The sequence below is a fragment of the Ipomoea nil genome, unplaced genomic scaffold (genome assembly GCF_001879475.1).
Source record: "Ipomoea nil cultivar Tokyo-kokei standard unplaced genomic scaffold, Asagao_1.1 scaffold1179, whole genome shotgun sequence".
Classification (NCBI taxonomy): Eukaryota; Viridiplantae; Streptophyta; class Magnoliopsida; order Solanales; family Convolvulaceae; genus Ipomoea; species Ipomoea nil.
In genome coordinates, this window is record NW_017617607.1 from 1,907,595 (window position 1) to 1,929,465 (window position 21,871).

Here is a 21,871-nt window from a genome sequence, read left to right on the forward strand (position 1 = left end):
TGAAGGCAACAGGGTATGTATCAATCTCACAAAAGTATATTGTTCCACGATGGACACGAGACGCATGTGCACACTCACTGTACAGTGTACCATGGGCAAAAAGAACAAATATTGCCACAACAAATGAAGCAACAAAAGTAGCCAATCAACTTTGGAGTGAATTCTACAACTGCATGGGATTAGTGAGTGGGTGGCCTAAGAAAATGGACCACATGTTGGCAACATTGCAACAATTGAAAAACGATCTACAAACGAAGAGGCAGCAAACACAAGAGAGTGGCAACAATGAATCTATGTTTGAAACACTACTAGGATCAAGCAGACCAGGAGACATACAAATAAAACCCCTGAAAGTCGCAAAGAACAAAGGAAGTGGGAAGCGACTCAAAAACAACAAAGAGAAAGCAATCACAAAGAATCAAAAGAAAGAAAAAAAAGGACGTGCAATATATGCGACCTCCTAGGACACAACAATTGCACATGTCCAGATAAACTAGCACAAGACGAAGCTTAGAATACTCTTTATTTCAAAAATACTGAACAATGCAATGCAGATTACAATTATAAACCGTACTACATTATTTATATGAAGCATACTTGTTATTAATAAGACATTTTGTATTAAAAACAAAAGGGTACATACCATGCACACAAAGAAAATAAGCATGCGCACACATTTTGGTGGGACAAAATAAACTCAAACACAACGAACAAAAGACATAAACGTGTTCGAAATTCAAGAAAAACATAACAGCAGACATCTGAGCACACTTTAACCAACATATGCGCATACACATTCTACGGGGTAGTAAAGAGGATAACGTGCAAGTAGCTAAATGAATCAAAATCCAAAAATAACGTAACCAGTGCACAGGTGAACCCACATATTCGCACAAACATTCTAGGGAGTAGTAACGAGGATACCGTCCAAGTAGCTAAATTAATAAGCGTTCAATATAAGGAAAAACTGAGTAAATAGCACAAGGCCACAGTAGCACATGAATGTGCAGACAACACCAGTTGAGAACAACATACACTCCCAAAACAATGCCAAAGAAAAACAACTACTAACCCAAAACCCAAAAATGAGCACAGTTATCAATATCCGTGTGCACACAACATCAAAAAGCCGAACATCAGTAACTAAATAGGCCGCATATCTACACGAGCGGAAGAGGAGCAAATATGGACTGGTACGCTCGAGAAAGATTGCGCTGCCTGTGCACATTATATTCAGAACTCACAATCTCCGACATGTAACATAGCCTAAGCTTGTGCAAAGTAATCGTGTCCCCCTTCAGTAGACCGCACTCCCAATCACGAACACACTGGCCAACATACGACTCCATATGCCGCAGGAGAAAAAACCCCGCAATCAATCTTATTCTTTGAATAACGCCAAAAACAGTCAGTCATCTAAACATCAAGTAGAAACTACACTAGAGTCTACTATCTCAGCTACGCACTACAACTAAACTCGTGCGCTATCAGTTACTGGGCCCACCTGAAAGGGGTTATAAAAACAAGTAGAAAATAAACCCGTTAGCACGAATGCTAAGTATAAAACCACTCAACCATGTAAAGTACTATAGACATAGATTTTAAAAATCATTTGGCAAGCACACATAATCTTAAACACTTTCAACACTTAAACGACAATCTCAACATACTCATAAACAACTCTATATGCTTGCAACCTAAACATCACAATATCATGCTTTCTCAAGTACTCAATCTAAACACAAGTCTCATGCTTCAACAAATATCTATAAACATAGCTCAATATACAATCTCATGCTATCATGCCAACTCATCAATCAATAACAAAGTTGTACATCTCAACATGCTCTAAATGCAAATCATGCAAGTCATATGATAAGAAAAGTCATGATGCTATAAGTATATAAATATATATACTCTCTCTCATAAAAAGAATTCTTTTTCTTTGGAGGTTTCTGTTGAGTCACAATGACTCACTTTTCTCTTCTTTCTCTTGAGTCACACAGACTCACTTTCTCTTCTTTACTCGCGGGCGAGGCAGGAACTTCACCATGTGTGAATGGACCTGTCCGGGCTCGGTATCTAGCCGGCCTAATACTCATCTGGCCTACGGAACCACCCTCTTGGTTCTCTACTCAAAACTCTGTGGAATCAAGTATCGTACTTGTCAGTGTGCACACCCCCTAACTAGGATTCCAAGCCCGGCGGGTAGTATCCAACCTAGTAACTCGGGAATATCGACCTCGTTACTTCATAAAATCTGTCGGCGCACAATATTTGTTTCTTTTCTCAAACTTTCTTTCTTTCTCTTTTCTTCCGAAAGGACATAGTCTTAACGGGCCTCCGAAAATACTATTTTCCTCACAATAGATAGTATATATATATATATATATATATATATATATATATATATATATATATATATATATATATATATAACTCATGCAACTTCTTTCTCATACCACAAACTTTACTTATGCAAGCTCATGCACATTATTCTCAATCAACTTCTCTTTCTCACAACTTTGGAAATCAAATATCATGCAACTTCTCAATGCAAATAGATAATGATTTTCCAAAATAGATATAGGTTTTTGAAATAGAACTTAGGCTTACTTAGAGTCAATGATGCACTTTACTCAAATGAAAAGCTAAGCATGCTCTTTACTGGAAATTACTCAAATTCTCATTCTCTGTAAACTATGAAAATATACACTGCTCATACCAATTTCTCAAATGCTTAGCAAAACTTCTCAACAAAATACCAACAAGTATTTAGGCATGCTTCTCAATAAAAAAATATCAAGTGTTGATCATGCTTTTCAACTCAAATTAACAAAACTCATATGTCTTTATTTTTCCTTTACAATATAACATTTACAAAACACTACAAATACTGAGCATTCATTTCTCACAACAAAATCCAACTATAAATCATGCTTTAAAACTCCAAATTCAACGAAACTAACTTCTACTAGTGCGTCGTAACGAGCCCGAGTGTCTGAGCCTCAAGGGCCCACGAGTCCCGGTCCGAACAACGTGTAGCTGAGCCACAGAGGGCCCGACCTGAACTGGCTTTGGCCTAGCAGAGCTTGGTGACGGGGCTAGGGTAGCCTCGCCACATGGCTCTGCCAAGCCGCGGTGCAAGGCAACGGACCGTGCCAAGGTCAATTTCCCTGGTCCGCTGCTCAACGGAGCTTACCAACGGACCAAGCCAGGGTCCATTGGTAAGCTCCATTGGGTGATTTGGTGCACCAAACACCTTCTTCTTCACCTGTACACAAAACCAGTGCAATCCAACACTTCTAAACCTCAACAAATCAATCATAGATCAACAATAACTCACAAATAGCTCAACAACAACATTTATCTAGCATTTCTACACATCTATTTCTCATTCTAGCATTTCACAAAGTCAAAATATAGTTTGGGAGTCCATGATTTATACCTGAGCTTGTTCTTCTTCCTTGTATGGATCCCTTCCTCCTCTCTACTCAACTTCCACCACCTTCACTTCCTAAACTCCACAAACAAACCACCCAAACAACACACAAAGATGGAACCTCAGAGATTGAAGCAAAGAAGATGAAAACCAAAGGATAAGATGGAATGAATGGATGAGAATAAGGCTTGGGAGACTTACTGTAATGCTTCTTCTTCTAACAGAGAACTCAAGGGTGGAGAGGAAAGGAAAGAGACCAGGAAACAACAATGAAATAGGGAGGTATTTATAGGGTCCAAAACCCTAGGAAGATTACCAATGATTGTGGAGGTTAAAATGGTAACTTAGCTTGGCTTTTAGCATAGATCAACAAAGGTTTTGTAGAAAGCTTGTGGTTTACCTTGCATCATGGACCATAGTCTAAAAAGATGATTTTGAATAACTTGGGGTCAAAATAGATTTTCTAAAAATAGTTTCTAGTTAAAACACTTGGTTCAAGTTTCACAAGTTCCTTTTCTGTTTCACTCAGATTGACTTTTCGGGTCAAAACTTGGTACATAAATATACCCAAAATTTTAGGATTTTTGGAATAGAATAAATCTTGGTGCTGAATTTATTTTAAAACTTGGTTTAAAATATTTAATTCAAACACCGTTTTCAAAATAAAATTTTGAAAGAGTGAAAATAGCTATTTTGGAATTTTATAAAATAGAGTTTAGAAAAATTATTTTTGGCTTGTCACATGGAGGGACTGAAGTTGAGGCAGAATTAGGGGGTAAACATGGAGAGACTGAACTTCAGGCAGAATTAGGGGTGAGTAAGGGGGAAGTGAAGTTGAGACAAATTATGAACTTGGGAGTGAATTCGAAGGTGAATGAAAAGATACTTGGGAGTGGGATTTATGGCTCATTTGTGATGAAGAGGACATACGAGTATATGTGATGAAGAAAATTGCAAAGAAGAAATCATGTGCTGAAAAACGGAGTGGAAATTATGACTCATTTGTGATGAAGAAGGTGAATGAAAACATACTTGGGAGTGCATGTTGGCAAGTGGTATTCAATGGAGTTGAGGGCTATGAGATTAAAAATGGTAGATTTCAAATCAAGGTAAAATTACAATTGAGAACATGTTCTTGTAGACTTTGGCAGTTGATTGGTATCCCATGTGCTCATGACATTTGTGCCATATTTCACAAAGGACATTGACCTGAAGAGTACATCCATGAATGGTATAGTAAGGAGCTATACTTGAAGACTTATGAGTATGTAATCCTACCATTGAATGGAGAAATGTTTTGGCCAAGAACAAAATGAGATAAGACACATGCTCTAGTTCCAAGGAAGATGACTGGCAGACCAAAGAAAAAAAAAAGAAAGCTTGAAGAGAATGAAAAGAACAAGAAAAAAATGAGTACAAATGTGAGTAAGTTGTCAAGGAAATGAAGAATAATGACGTGTCAACTATGCAAGGGAAAGGGCCATAACAAAAGATTTTGTCCTAGTTTGTCAAGTTAACAAGCAGAATCTGGTAGTTCTTCTGTTGTTAGATGAAGAGGAATGTCATCTATTGCTGTGAGGGGAAGAGGAAGAGGAAGAGTAAGAGGGACAATATTGTCTCAGGAAAGCACTGTTGCAATGTCAGGTAAATAGATTAACACAACACTTCATGTATATTGCTGTTAGGAGTGTTGGATTACTTGATAATGCTTTCTTTATTATTTGTAGGTTGCACACAGTGAAGGAGTTGGAATCATGAAGGTCACTTCATAGTCTGATGGAGTAACTTATTTTTGTGTAACAAATGATATATGTATGTTTTTAGTTGATGATTAGTGCATTTTGGCTATTGATTAGTTGTTGATTAGTGAATGCTTAGTGAATGATTAGTGAATCTTGGCTACTGATTAGTGAATGATTAGTGATTTTTGCCTACTAATGAATGTTGTGAATGATTAATGTATTGAATATCTTTACTCATCAATAAAGATGGTTTGGTTAACTTAATTTTCATGTTAATTGTCATATGGATGAATTTTGGCTACTATTCTATGCTCAATGTTAACTGCTATGGATGATATGTCTCACTTTATTGTGTGGCTGTTGCATTTTTGGACATGTTAGAGAACCACTGCATGGTCAATGTGGCTCAATGTTAACTGTTATGGATGATTTGTTTATCTTGATTGTGTGTCTCTTGAATGTGCAGTCAAAATGAAACATTTTTGCTACAAGCACCACAATTACAATCATAAAAACAACACACTTTTTCCTCAACACTTTGTTTCTTTTTTCATATCACTATACTCATTTACAATTAGGTCTCTCACACCTTTTATTTTACACCCCAAAGACAATACCAGCTTCTTTATGTCTTCATGCTCACATTCCCCCGTTCTTGAACTTTGATCCTTCCAAAGAAAAAACCCACAACCATTTCCGTCACGGACAAGTAAAATTGAAATAATCAAACAATTCAATAAAACCAATAAAATGAAAAAATAAACAGCAAAAATACATCAAATTAAGTTTACAGGGAAAAAACAACCCTAAATCATTGTTTTTGAACAATTGAAAGGAAAAAATGAAAAAAAAAAAAAAAACTGAATCAAAACCTATGAATAAAACGAAACAAACCTGAAAAAATAAAAATTCAAACAATTGAAAACTCAAAAATTAATTCAAAAATTTGAAAACCCCTACCTTCCATCTTTGACACCAGAAGAATTGTTTGTCCGAGTATCTAGTTGTGCAAATATGAGCTTTCAACCCACAATTACAATAAATACTAGGCTCGTACTCCATATTTGCACTCACCCATGATGAATTCGAGGAAGATGACATCTTCAACACTCTTGTACGCGGATGAATTCGAAGTAGGATCGGTAAGCTTCGATCCGGCTTCGTCGAACAGGAGAACTTCGTCGAAAAGGGCTTAGGGATTTAGTTATTAATACTTCAAATTATGGGGAATTGATATAAAATAAGTTCCACATTAGATAAACTAAAATAAGTTCCACATTAGGTGGGAATTAAGTGGGAAGGGAATCCCTTCCACCAAACGCCATGGTAAAGAATTCTAGGCGAAAAAAAATTAATGGTTTATGATTCGAAACATATGTTATGAAAGGTCAGTGTGCGACATGAACAATTTGATATTAATGGTGTAGGATGACACTTTAACCTTATTAAAATGCTTTTTGTAAAGCTTGATTATAATTAAATTAATTACTTTAAATAATACGGAATAGTAAAATAAAATCAAATCTCACCTTATATTGTGTCATATCACTAAAATTAACGATTAATTTTAACAATTGTTAATTTCTCACATATATTTTAATCGACATATTTATTATGAAAAATACTATTTGGACTCTCAAATTTTACTCCCTATTTTTATTCTCTTATTCAAAATTTTGATATTGATTTCTTTTTACTTACAGAATGGAGATAACTTATCAGCTCTTGCCACATCAAGAGTAGAAACAAAGGAATAAAGATTGAGAATCCATGTAGTAAATATGACCAAATAAAAGGGTCGATCTAATCATTCTCATCAGTACAAACTATAATTATTAAAAATTATAAGTTACAATATTCAAATGAAAGAACATTATAGCTCGAAATGTAATTATACTAAAATCTCTTGCATAGGGACTAGGGTTACGGCGAGTCTCTTCTAAAACCCTAGCAATTGGGCATCCTCCATCTTCCTCCGTATATTACAGTCTCATCTCCTTTCCTCTCCAAACCCTTCACTCCTTTTACACTCGGCGGAAGATGGGTCGTGTAATCAGAGCGCAGCGTAAGGGTGCGGGTTCCGTATTCAAGTCCCACACCCACCACCGCAAAGGACCCGCCAAGTTCCGGTCCTTGGATTTCGGCGAGCGCAATGGGTACCTCAAGGGTGTGGTGTCCGAGATTATTCACGATCCGGGTCGTGGCGCGCCGCTTGCTCGCGTCACTTTCCGCCATCCCTTCCGCTACCAGCACCAGAAGGAGCTCTTCGTTGCCGCCGAGGGGATGTACACCGGCCAGTTTGTCTACTGTGGTAAGAAGGCCAATCTCATCGTCGGAAATGTTTTGCCTCTCAGATCCATTCCCGAAGGTGCCGTAGTGTGCAACGTCGAGCACAAGGTCGGTGACCGCGGTGTCTTCGCTAGGTGTTCCGGCGATTACGCTATTGTCATCAGTCACAACCCCGACAATGGAACCACTAGGTATACGCTATTTCCGCGATTTCTATTCTGCCTGTACACGTATATAATCTGGCTCTTTGTTTTATGCGAACTTTTATATACAGTAATTTTTTTGGGTTTGAATTCAGTTTACTGCAAAATTCATCTTCTGCTTTGTTTAGTTCATGGTACTTTGAGTTTCTAGATTGTTTGTCTGACTGCCTTATAAGCTTTCCCTTGATTATGTGCTTGTATTATTTTGGCTGTGATGAACATTGATTTGCAGTTACAAAAACTGCACCAGATCTTTGATTAGTTGTGATTCTGGGTGGATTAAACATAATATTCACCTTTATGGATGTTGATGACAAACTGGAATATGGATTGTGGTTATAGGAAATGAATTTTGAAATTGTAGTCACTTGCCATTTGATGCAAAAGTATTTATATTTTTATAATGTCTAAATTAGTATTTGGTTGTATCAATGCCCAATCTATACAAGCACCCCTGATTATGGGATGGTTTTCCTTTCATTAATCACTATGTCTTTTTTATTTTTGGATGATGGGGGAAACCCCACAACCATTTTGAGTGAGTAAACTCCATCTTGTTACCCTAGCCAGCAATGGACTCAGCCTAGGTTACCCCTAGCTTACCGGCTCAAAGCAAGGGGTTACGAGCGTGGTTTTCTTGCCATCTTGGTTGGGGTTGTCCCTTAAGTTCTATTTCTTTTGGAGTTGAAAAGTGTTATGTCTATATTGAATCAAGCCATTGCTGAAGTAGTTAATTAGTTTGGACTTTGGAGAAACTGTAAATGGAAATTAGACTAGGCTGTCTATTGTTGAACTAATTGAAGTGCTTTGCTGGGAAAGTGTGCTTGTTATACTGCTAAGCATGAGATTGCTTGTTTTAGTGTTGAATATTGGGTTGATGTATTTATTTCATCAAGATTTGTTGACACATTCCTCCTTGACAGGATTAAGTTGCCATCAGGATCCAAGAAGATTGTGCCTAGTGGATGTCGTGCTATGATTGGCCAAGTTGCCGGGGGTGGGCGTACTGAGAAGCCCCTCCTTAAAGCCGGTAATGCCTATCACAAGTTCCGTGTTAAGAGGAATTGCTGGCCTAAGGTTCGTGGTGTTGCTATGAATCCTGTGGAGCATCCTCATGGTGGTGGTAACCATCAACACATTGGTCATGCTAGCACTGTTCGTCGCGATGCACCACCCGGGCAGAAAGTTGGTCTCATTGCTGCAAGGAGGACTGGTCGTCTTCGTGGTCAAGCTGCAGCTACTGCTGCTAAGTCTGACAAAGGTTCTTAGATTGATTATTTCTTATTCAGAATTCTTGTTAGTTTTTATTTTTGTTTTCCCTGGCCTGATTTACACATTAAGTGTGGCTTTAAAGCAGTTACAGTATAATTTTTCTTGAGTTTTCTATCAAAGTTATGTTTAAGGATTCAGATTCTGATGCTGTGCTTCCAACTGGTTATGCTTTTCTTGGAAACTTGTCATTTTTACTTTGTTGATGTTGCATAATCTTTATCAAAACTTTATATATCTTCCATAAAAGTAAGACCATATGAAAATATACTATATTAGATGATAATAATGAGGAATAAGGTCCAAATTGGCCATTGAATGTAACCTGAAAGTGCAATTAGGTCAAAAAAAGTGTAATTAAGTCACTGAACACTTTAAATTATACAATTTCATTTGATAGTAGGTTACCATCAATTTTAATAGGTTGCTTGCTTACGTGTGAGTTGGGATTTTAAATAATTTTTAATAATAAATGTAAATTAAAATTTGAAAAATTAAATTTTAATTAAATTAAATTTAAATAAATAAATAATAATATGATAAACATTGGAGTGGCGATCGGCCACCCCTATCCCCCCCCCACCTCCTTCGTCTCCAGCCACCCCTTCTCCCCCACCCCTGTCTCTGGCAGAGACGAAGGAGGGGGAATGGGAGGACGTGAGACGAAGGATCTGTCTTGATACGAAGACATACTCTCTCTCCGGTTAGAGACAAAGACAAATCTCTTCGTCTACCACTAGAGAATAGATCTTTTCGTTTTTGGTTAGAGACGAAGAGATTTGTCGGAGACAAAGGAGGAGGAGGTGGGGTTGGGGGGGCCACCTTAAAGGTTTATTTATTTATTTTAATTTTAATATATTTTTTATTTTAAAATTTATTATTAACAATGATTTAAAATGCCAATTCACATTCCACGTAAGTAGGTAACCTGTTGAAATTTGGTGGTATTTTGCTATCTTCCGCATTTTTTTTTCCCGTTCAGTGACTTAATTGCATTTTCATGTTACATTCAGTGGCCAATTTGAACATTATTCCTAATATAATAACAAATACACATTTCAATTTCAATCATCACTATGGTAAACCCAAATCTATTACAAATCATGCAAATCAAAACTACATCACTAGTACGAAAGAATGGAAAATGTTGAGGAGGTTGTTAAGGAATACGTACTTCTACTATGTTCCTTCTTCATTGTAGCAATCAATCGTCAAAATCCATAATGCTTTTTCATAGGAGTGTTAATTTTTATTTTTTTTTGGAAGAGTACGAGTAGGGAATTGTAATTCGTTGGGAAAATAAAGTAAGAATTCAAATTATATTGTTTGGTAAGGAGGAATATAGTCCGTAATTATTATTTATTATGAATGAGATAATATTAATAAGAATAATCAAGGGTAAAAAAGTCTTTTTCTTATTTTTTTCCTTTCTTTTTTTTCATTGAATTACAATCATACAAGGGTAGGTATGAATTGCAATTTAACAAAATGAGAAAATTACAATTTAACAAAATGAGAAAATTGCAACATAACAAAATGAGGAAATTGCAATTCAATGAAATTACAATTCCCTCCAACTGAACACTGTAATTCTGGTGACCAAAAAATTATGTTGTAATTGAATTGTAATTGCATCCAACTAAACGACCCATTAATGTTGGGGAATGAGAATTCCCTTTTTTATATGGCACAATAATGGGGGACAATTATTTTGTAACTAATTGAAAACACAGCCAATTTTATTCTTAAATCTTCATCTTTAGGGTGACTTTTGTACCCTACTATAAGGGGTTTGATACCAATTACTATATTTGTCTATTTTATTAATAGTAATAAAACAAATAAAAATATCATTGTCAATACTTTTTTTTTGAAGGTCAACCAATATATCATTGTCAATACATTCTCATTAAATTTATAATTTATTCACTATTTTCTCTATTTCTCAATTCTTTTATTTTAATTAAAAAATTGTTATCATTTATCTTTAGGGTGATTTTTGTACCCTACAAGTTTTATTGGAACTTAGAAACAAATATTGTTGACTATAAAGGTCAAGATTTACGGCATGCGAACACTTATATTAATGTGTCCATAGCTTAGTGGATAGTGTTTGATTCTAAACAGATGGTTAGGGGTTCGAATTATGTTCTGTGTTATTGTCCCCTTATAGGACAATGAGAGTTTCTAATAAATAAATATCTTCATTAACAACTCTTTATTAAGAACATAATAATATATTAACTTCATTCCCATTCTTCAAAAGTAAAAAATACCCAGTCAATCATTAATTGTTTTAGGTCATATAAAGGCCTTAATACTTTCATGTTGTGATTTTCACTTTCTCTCATTTTGAGAGCTTTTAAATTCATCATGAATTTTTCAAATATTTCGTCCATTGACCCATAAGTATGCAGTCACGTCCATCAATTGCTTATTATTCACTACCAAGTACCAATGATAATAATTAGCGAAACTTAATGCTATTTCTTATGGGAGAATATATTATATCAAATATCAATTATGAGTCTCTGTGTAAATCCATGAGTTTCAAGCCTCCTTTTATATCACATCATACCATTATTCTCTTTTGTACCAATACCTATTCAATGGTGTATACACATAATATAAAAAATACAATTTTAACGAGCTGAACTATGCTATAATTTAAAAGAATTTGGATTTTTTAAAATTTTAAAGAATTTCGCAACATATGAGGTACTCAAAAAAATATATGCAATCATATATATATATATATATATATATATATATATATATATATATATATATATATATATACATATATATATGTTGGAAAAATAGCATTAAAATAGCATTTTAAGTGGCTATTTTGTGGTACAATTATCACTGGGGTCCACTTCTGATTTGGGTCAGGTCAAAGTGGAAATCAAATTCCAACTAGAGATGACTTCGGAAAGGCTTGATTCAAGCCCGGGCTCGTGTGCGCCGGCACCTACGGGCACGAATGTCGTCCAGAAATTGGCTGGCCTTGCAGGTTAAGTTAGCCAAGGCCGAAACTTGGTGATGAGCTCCAGTTTTGAATTTAATTCTGTTAATGGGGGTTGCTGTTTCAGATGTTACACAACGTGTAATTAACGCCATGATAAATGCTATTTAGTACACCACTCCTATATAAGGAGGGGTAGAAGGTAGAAGCTTTACACACCAAGGAAAAACCACAAGAGCTCTACACGAAAATTTGTTTTCAAGCTTCAAAATTCTTCTGCTTCTACTCCTTTCTTAAAGCTAATTGTGTTCAAGGCTTTGCTCTAGTTCGCCGGGTTCGTTCGTTTGGGTGCTCAAGCGTCGAACCGTATGTAGCGCGTTTTATCCTAGGAAACCTAGGCCACGACGCTCCTAGCAGTTGTGGGAGGTGGCAAATAAGGTTTTAAGGAAAGAGTGGTCTCTTCACTCACGCTATAAACCCTATACCCATACACGAGCCATCTTTCATTCTTTCGGTTTTGGATTATGCTTCTAAGCAAAAATCCTCCCTTCTTTTGATATATTCGTTGGATTGGACTTATAATATGAGGATTATTAGTTCCAATTTCGGTTGATATATATTGGTATATCTTGTTCGTAGATATATATGTATATATAACCGTTGGTTCCGTCATATATATATTTGTGTGTATATATATTTGTGTGTGTATATATATATATATATATATATATATATATTTCGGATATATATCAAATAATATTTTATATACTTGTGTGTGTATATATAAATATTATTTTACGATATAAAATCGATTTTGGTTCATTATCACCAACAATATATATATATATATATATATATATATATATATATATATATATATATATATATATATATATATATTTATTTATTTATTTATTTATTTAAATAGAGAAAGCATATACATATTTTAAGAGCAAAAATTGGCAAACCAAAATGACATCACCTCATAAAATGTCAATATAGCTTTAATTAAAACTAAAGTAATTGCCAAGCATTTTATGTTCAGATGGCATGTAGTGACTTCTCCCATGTGGGAGACCTTAAGATCAAGCCTCAATGGAGGCGTTATTGACTCTTTGTGCTTCATTAACTTGAGAAAGTATGTTTGAACAGAGAACATATACTACAATCTAATAGAGTTAGTAGCACCTTAATAAGATAGTTAAATAATTTGCTAGTCATATTAACAAGGCCAAACAGTTTACTCACAAAAGAGAAAATCAATTATATGTCAAATTAATGCAATTCAATAACATTTTTTTTTGAATGCTACTAGCTCTATTACAATGTAGTATCTGTTCATATACTTCCTCAACCTACTGAAACACAAAAAGCCAATAACGCCTCCACTGAGACTCAAACTCACAACCTTCCAAATGGAAGTCTAACCTAGATACCATTAGCCCACATAGTCCTAGTAACATATAACATATATATTCTGATATGATAAACATTATAATGCTACTCAAATGATCATATGGAGGTTACATAAATGCATAAATGGTGAGATTATTAATGATTTATAAAATTCTTTTTTTTTTTTCAATTTATAAGAAGCCGTCATCATCACATCATATATTCAGGATGATCTAATCGATCATGTCAAATCTTAAAATCTTTCAAATCAATAAACTTTTAATTTACAGTAAGATTGACATCAATGATACTCATTCTTGCGCAATAAAAACTGTAGAAAAGAGTAGTGAATTTTTCAACACATATTCTTCCCTGATATTGCTTTTGTAATTTGAAGGAATTCTTGATTCCTTTCTCTTATAGTCTCGATGAGAGTTGATAGAATTGTATTGAATGAGGTAATTACAATAGTACAGATTATATGTATATATAACAAGAAAGTCATAGGAGACTAGGATAGGGAATCATAATCTAACTCAAATACATAGAGTCCTAATACTTCCCCTCAAGCACAAGGTACAGTAGTGACTTGTAGCTTGTCTCTAAGAAAAGAAAATATAGGACCAAGTAGAGCTTTGGTAAAGATATCTGCCAGTTGATCCTTAGTTGAAATAAAATTAACTTGTATATCTCCATTCGCAACTCTGTCTCTAACAAAGTGATAATCAATTTCTACATGTTTAGTACGAGCATGAAAAATATGATTGGCACACATGTATTTAGCACCAAGATTATACACCACATCCTGGGAGTAGACACACCAGTCACGCCAATTTCACGCAGTAGAGAGAGGATCCAAATTACCTCAGCACAGACATCTGCTAAAGCTTTATATTCAGCCTCAGTAGACGATTTAGCAACAATTCTTTTTTTTTTCTTACATACCCATGATATAGGGTTAGAACCAAGAAAAAGAGCGTACCCACTAGTTGACTTAGGATCCTCAGGATAGCCAGCCCAATCAGAATCTAAAAAATCATGTAATTCTCTGGACATTGACTTCCGTATTCGTAGACCATAAGTAGTAGTTCCCTTTACATACCTCAATACACGTTTCAATTGCTCCCAATGAGAGAATGTAGGAGCATGCATTTGTTGACAGAGTTGGTTGACTGCAAAGGATAAGACGAGTAACCGTAAGATACTGTAACTTCCAGCCAAACTCCTATACTGTGTAGCATCATCATATAAATCGACGCTAGAAACAATGGTTTTCGAAGCGGATATTGGAGTAGTTAATGGTTTATAGTCCATCATGCCAGCACGTTTTAAGATATCAGTCATGTATCTTTGTTGAGAAAGTAAAATTCCATCACCATATTTAACAGTTTCAATCCCAAGAAAGAAACCAGGTTCGCCAAGATCTCTAATCTTGAATGTAGAAGATAATGCTGTTGTACTGACAAGATTTTGATCATTGCCCATTACAAGAATATCATCAACATACACCAGAACATAAATGAAGCTTGAACCTTGTGAGTAGTAAAATAAAGATACATATGTTTTCGAAGCTTTAAACCCTGCTGGCATCAGAAACACATGCAATCGATTAAACCAAGCTCTAGGAGCTTGTTTTAATCCATATAGAGAACGTTTTAACAGGAAAACATGATTAGGAAAGTGCTTATCAATATATCTAGGTGGTTGCTTCATATAAACAGTTTCAAACAATTTCTCATTCAAAAAAGCATTGTGTACATCAAGCTGCTTAATAGCCCATCCAGAGAATATAGCCAAAGATAGGAGTAACCTAACTGTGGTGAGTTTGACTACTGGACTAAATGTGTCGACAAAATCCTGTCCAGGTACTTGATTAAACCCTTTGGCTACTAACCTTGCTTTGTATCGTTCAATCGATCCATCAGCTTTTTGGTGCGAAAAAGCCATTTCCACCTAATAACATTCATATCTGAATGTGATGGAACGAGACACCAAGTCTCATTCTGAAGAAGAACATTAAACTCATCATCCATTGCCTTGCGCCACTCATCATGTTTAACTGCCTATGTATAACAAGTAGGTTCAGTAAGACAAACCTTAGTAGAGAGAGTTAAAAGCGGAGCCTCAGAATGACTTCGAGTCGCCAAAGTGTGCGTCCGGACCGTAGATCGCCCCCTTGGGCAGCCTCGAGGGCGGGCGACAATAGCTACTTCGGTGGGAGCAGCAGACTCGTCTCGGACCGATTCCGGCTGGGCAGCAAGAGCCGATGCCGGTTCAAGCTGAGTAATATGAACCGTAGCCGTGGGCTGGATTGGGACAATAACAAAATCGACATGTGGTGCATGCAAAACATTTTTACTAAAAGGAAACACTCCTTCATCAAATCGAACATGCCTGCATACTTATGTCTTATTAGTCTGAAGGTCCATGCATCTATACCCCCTAAATGACTCTAAATAACCAAGAAAGACACAAGAGGAAGACCTGTAAGACATTTGTGACGATTATAGGGATGCAAGTAAGGATAACATATAGACAACCAAAGACACGAAAAAAGGAATAAAACGGAGGGGATTTATGCAATAGAAGATGAGGACTGGAGTTATTTAACACAGAAGATGGCATCCTGTTAATTAAATAAACTGCAGTCTCCAAAGCATAATCCAAATACTTAGAGGGAACAGAAGCACAGCTCATGAGAGCTAAACCTGTTTCAACAAGATATCTATGCTTTCTTTCGACACGACCATTTTGTTCATGAGTGTATGCACAAGATTGTCTGTGAATAATGCCTAGGTGAGACAGGGTGGAATGTAACTTTTTGTATTCAGCTCCTAGGTCAGATTGTATGAATTTAATTTTACGATTGAACGAGTGCTCAACCATAACACGAAACTTGTCAAAAATTGCATATAGATCAGATTTCTGAGGCATAGGGAAATACCAAGTGTAACGAGAGTAATCATTAACAATAACGAAGTAACAATATCCATTATTAGAAAGAATGGGAGCTGGTCCCCAAATATCTGTGTAAAGTAAATCAAGAATACATGAACTAGAGGACTCAACACGCGGTAAGGAAAAACGTGCAGACTTCCCTAGCTGACATGCATTACATAGAACCGAAACACAAAGAATATTATTTTTCTATCCACTAACCGAACAAGAAGAAAGAATTTGAATAATAACACGTTGGTGTGGATGACCTAGACGATTATGCCAAATTGACATGGATGCACGAGTTGAGAGAAACACAGTAGGAGACGAACTTGGAATAGGAATCTTGTAAAGCCCCCCTCCCCCTAGAGCTATTGCCCCGTAGAAGAGTTTCCTTGGTGTTGATATCCTTCACAACAAAAAAAGACGGGTGAAACTCAAAAAACACCTTATTATCCAACGCAAATTTATGGATAGATAATAAAGATGTAGACAAACTAGGAACATGAAGGATATTGGATAATTGAAAAGATCTAGAAAGGGTGTTAAAAGTAGCATGACCAATATGACTAATAGGTAAGCCCATACCATCACTGACATGTAACGTGTCATTACCTTTGTACTACTCCAAGACCGAAAGAGAAGCTATGTCCGGAGTAGCATGATTAGTTGCACCCGTGTCTAGACACCAAGTATGAGACCCCTAAGAATCCGAAGGAGGTTCTTGATAAATGATGTTAGCCTGAGGATCTTAGGCATACCGGAGATGACATGTGACCGCAGTATGACCAATCATTGAACATAACTGACATTTAGGCTGCCAATTACCGTTCCTACCACCGCGATTCCAGCCGCCGCCGCCACCGCGCAACTGGCCGATTTGGCCGTTGTTCTACCCGTTACCTAGACCGCCTCCACAACGAGGCTGGGAGCCATGTCCCCTTTGCTGCCCTCCATGCTGCGCCTTGAAGGCTTGTGACAACCCAAAATTTATTTTCTCAAATTCTATTTTATAAATTCCAAAATAAATTATTTTCACTCCTACGTTAATTTTTCAAATGGGTGTACGAATTAAATATTTTTAATCCCTTCATTTTAGGTAATTCAACATCCAAAAAAACTTATATTTTAAAAATCTTATCTTTTGAGTATATTTATGTACAAAGTTTTGACCCAAAAAGTCAATCTGAGTGAAACTTGAGAGTAACTTGTGAAACTGATTCAAGTGTTTTTGCTTAGAAATATTCGTAAGATTGAACCCATTTCATTTCTAATAATTTAGAAATCCATTTTAATCCTAACTTGACCCAACTTTTGACCCAAAATTATAACCCGAGATTTTTAATCGTGAAATGACCTTTTAACCCCTCTTGGCCGAAAATTTTTAGCATTGGTTACCTAGGGTTTTGAGCTGTACCTATTTAAGCATCACTATTCCCTTTGTCTAGACTCGATCCCTCCCATTTCCTCTCTATCACTCTTAGCTCTAGAGAATTTTCAAGAAGAAGAAGAAGAAGCTTTTGTAATAAATCATCTTTCCTCCATCTCTATTCACTTTCCTTCATCTATCTTTCCATGTTTTCATCTTCCATCCCTTTCTAGCATATTCTTTTAGACTATAGCTTATGTTTGTGTATGTATGTGTGATGTATTTCTATGTGTTCTTGTTGAGAAATCTAGGAGGTGAAGGTGGAAACATTGGTTGAAGGAGAGGAGGGATTCCTACTAGGGTTGAATACGCTCAAGGTATAAATCAAGGACTCCCAAAACCTATCATTTTAATCTTGTATTGTTGCTGATGATATGAATGCGTTTGTTGGTATTTTGATGCCTAAAAATGTGATAGATTATATGTTCATGTGTGTATTATGAGCTTGTGTTGCTATCATGTTGTTTTTAAATGTTTGAAGATGCTTTGGAGTTGTATTGAAATATGGAAATGTGTCTGATCTCTGTTGTGTTGGTCTTTCGAAGCTCACTGCCAGAAGCTTCAGTTTGGCCTAGCGAAACTACCAACGGACCTAGGAGGGATCTGTTGGTGATTTCTACTACCCGGTGGAACTAGGTGGCAGACCCAGAGGGGATCCGCTACCTAGCACCGTGGCTTGGCGCAGCTCCACTAGCTCCGTCACCTAGCTCCGTTGGGTGTTCTGGAAGGGCAGGGCCTTTGTGGCTCAGCCTACTTTCGTTTCGGATCGAGAATCGTGGGCCCTTGTGGCTCGAAGACTTGGGCTCGTAACGACACGTTAGTATGAAATGTGTTTATGTGATTTCTGAATAAAATCCACTTTTCCAAACGAAGCATGATTCATAATTTTACTAAATGTTTATTGAGTACTGTTGAGCATGAAAGTTGTGTACCATGTTGGATTTGAGTTATGAGAGGAGTTGATTAAATGACTAGTGGTGTATCTAGTTCATGAGTATTGAGATTGGTATGATCATATGGTTTCATTTGCATATTGGACTATTTCATAATCTTTGGTACATAAAACCTATGTTTTCATATTAAAAGCTTTTGCATACTTTAGATGGCCTATATTATTGCCTTTTGATATTTTCAAAACCCGTATATGTATTTTGGAAACCTATATCTACATTATTTTATAAAGCTTGCATGCCATTCTAATTGTCAATATGAAAAGAGAAGTTGCATGAGATATATGTATGCTATCTATGTGAAGTGAGGAAAACCGTTGTTCTGGAGGCTCCCGTTTGGACTATGTCCTTTCGGATGAAAAGAGAAAATATCTGTTAAGCACTGACAAATGAAGTAGCTTGGTAGAAAAATCTTGAGTTTCTAAGTTGGATACTACCCGCTGGGCTTGGAATCCCGGTTAGGGGGTGTGCACACTGAAAGTACGATACCTGATTCCAAAGAGAAAGAAAGAAAGAAAGAAAGGTTAAGAACCTAGAGATTTGGTTTTGTGGGCGAGATGAGTATTAGGCCGGTCTTTGTTTGCCATCCCGGATATGTCCGTTCATGATTCGTTAAGTTCCTTTACTACCTCTCCACCAATTTGAGGTTCCATAGGTGCGCGAATGTGGCGGTGTGTGGGAAGCACCGTCGCTAGGGCTTTGCCGCGGCGGAGTACCTGCCTCACAGACCCAAGTTTTGAAAGAAAGAAAAGAAAAGAGAAAGATTGAGAAAGATGAGAAAAGATATTCATGAGATGTGAAAGAGGTCCTCCGCAGAAAAGTATTATATCTTTTATCGAGAATATGAGTATCTATATATCTATACTATTGCATCTATCGTATGACTTTATATTATTGCATAGTATATGAAAGTTGAGTATTTGAGAAATGAAGCATGTTATATTGTTGTATATGTATATTCGCATGCTAGTATGATTCTTACTTGGTATCTATACCTTTGGCATAATGTTCATCTTAAAAGTGTGTTGATCTTGCATATATTGAATGAGTATATTTGTTTATTTATATTGTATCGTTACTGAAGTTTATTGTTGGTTTATCCTATTGTTTGTGCGGGTATTCATTGTATTTAATTGTCAACCTTTTTCCAAAATCTATATCTATAGTTATGTTACAGGGTTGAGTGGTTTATACTTAGCATTTTATGCTAACGGGTTTATTTTCCTATGTGCTTTTATAACTCTTTTCAGGTGATCTTGATGCATGATAAGAGCTCACATAGATAGTGGTAGTATGTGTAGCTCTAGGGCTTAGATGATGTTAGCTCTAGTTATCCCTCTCTTTTTGGGTGTAGCTTGACTACTTTATTTTGTTGGTGCTTGGACACTGGGGAGTGCATATCCCCTTATTTTGATGTGTAAAGCTTTGACTCTTGTTAGTTATGTAGTCCTTTAGCCTGTGCAGTTACTCGTGGACGGGTAGCTGTGGCATTGACACTTCCTCTTTCTATTGTTAGTTTTGACTTTGGATTTATTTATCCTACTTAGTCTTTACTTCCGCTTTTTCGTATTTTTAGACCACTTATTCTATGTTTTAAAGTTTAAGAAAAAATGGGTGTTTACAAGGCTGCCGGCGAACCACCGTCGGAACCACCGCCCATCATGAACTCCGATCCTCCGCACCAAGAAGATCAGCAAGTTCTTGGAGCGTGACGGGTTGACCCTGAACATTGAGAGAGGGTGTGAGACCCTGGAACTCGGGCCTTAACCCTGAAGAATATAGAGATTTTTTTCCTCAACCGTTAACGACCGACCGGCGATGGTAAGTTCCTCAACTAATACCCTCGCTTTTCCAATGTAGTCAACAACGGATGAATCTCCTTGGTGAAGAGACTGTAGCTGGCCAAGAAGGTTTAAGCCATGAGACCGAGATGACGACGCAAGGGCGCCGACGACGGCAGTCCAAACTGCCCAACTGGTACGGTGACCGATGGCGAGTAGCATGACATCATCAGAGAATGACAACATCAGCATGGATAATAGGGCTTGATCCTAGCGAACCCAAGCTCGATGGGCAGGGTTGGGTTGCGCCACTGCGTCGTCTTCGCCGCCAGAAAGTAAAGCCGGCGGACATGGGTTCGTACTGTCAATGAACCCAATTAAATCATGACCATCAAGAAAGGGAACAATCCGAGCTCTCCAAAACATGTAGTTTTTGTAGGTCAGTTTGATGATGATAAAGTGGTGAGCGGTGGACAAGGAATTTACGATCGATGTGACCGAAGAGATGGAAAGATTAGAGACGGTCCGTTCCAGAGATGCAACATATTACATGTATATATAACAAGAGAGTCATAGGGAGACTAGGATTGGGAATCATAATCTAACTCAAATACATAGAGTCCTAATAGTCTCAACATGATATTCGTTATTACGAATATCTTTAAAACTTGAACAAATTTACAGAAGAAACAAGCTAAGGCATTATGTATTATAAATGTTGTTCCTCCATGCAATAATATGTTGGCTCTACGGAGCCCTCAATCAGGGTCGGTCCTATTATTTTATAGGCCCGGGGCATAACAAAAGAAATAGGCCCTACCTATTGTTAACATATATTTCATACATAAAATTTAAATTACATAAAGGAAAAAAAATTAATATCAAATAACTTGAAATAAGATTAACATATTTTTAACAATTTTACATTCACAATAATAATCATGAAAAAATTTCTAGGTACTTTCACCAAGAAATAATTTATAAAAATGAATAAACTGTTTACAAGTTAATATCTGTATCCCCACCGGGGTTCGAACGTATGACCATCCATTTAATTTAGCACAAATCTTATTTATTTATATGTTTTTATAATTTTTTTTTTCCATTAACTAGATACTCATTAAAAAAAAATCTTTTACTTTTCAACATTATGATATTGTTTTCAAAAAACATTATGTTATCTAGTCTCACAAATCAGAGAGTTTTGTTGACTAAAAAAATTTGAATAAATAGCATATAGAATAGTTATGAACTTATGATTGTTTGAGTAAAATAATTTAAATAGAAAGCATATTATATATGACAAATGTTATTTATTTATATGTTTTTAGAAATACTATTTATTTATATGTTTTTAGGAAAACTTTTAGCATTAACTAGAAAAAAAAATAATAATAAAGCAGAAGGAGGCATTTTAGATTTCAGTTTTCAACAAATTAGAGACAATTTATTAAACAAGGTGAGAG

The 21,871-nt window shown here is 36.2% G+C and overlaps 1 protein-coding gene and 1 long non-coding RNA gene across 3 annotated transcripts; both read left to right on the top strand.

The window, feature by feature from the left end:
• The first annotated feature begins 6,145 nt into the window (after positions 1 to 6,145).
• LOC109183776 lies at positions 6,146 to 19,658 on the top strand. The gene is made up of 3 exons (XR_002054629.1): positions 6,146 to 6,298; positions 13,092 to 13,094; positions 19,646 to 19,658. It is a non-coding gene; the product is annotated as an uncharacterized LOC109183776 (long non-coding RNA).
• Positions 7,119 to 9,158, top strand: LOC109183775 (60S ribosomal protein L8-like). 2 transcript variants are annotated; one of them, XM_019333838.1, is made up of 3 exons: positions 7,119 to 7,664; positions 8,600 to 8,937; positions 9,040 to 9,158. In XM_019333838.1, the coding sequence occupies exons 1-3, from the start codon at positions 7,225 to 7,227 to the stop codon at positions 9,042 to 9,044; spliced, it is 783 nt and encodes a 260-aa protein (XP_019189383.1). In that variant the 5' UTR covers positions 7,119 to 7,224; the 3' UTR covers positions 9,045 to 9,158. The 2 variants fall into 2 exon arrangements, with proteins under 2 accessions (XP_019189383.1, XP_019189382.1); XM_019333837.1 differs by having other exon boundaries at positions 8,600 to 9,156.
• Positions 19,659 to 21,871: the final 2,213 nt, after the last annotated feature.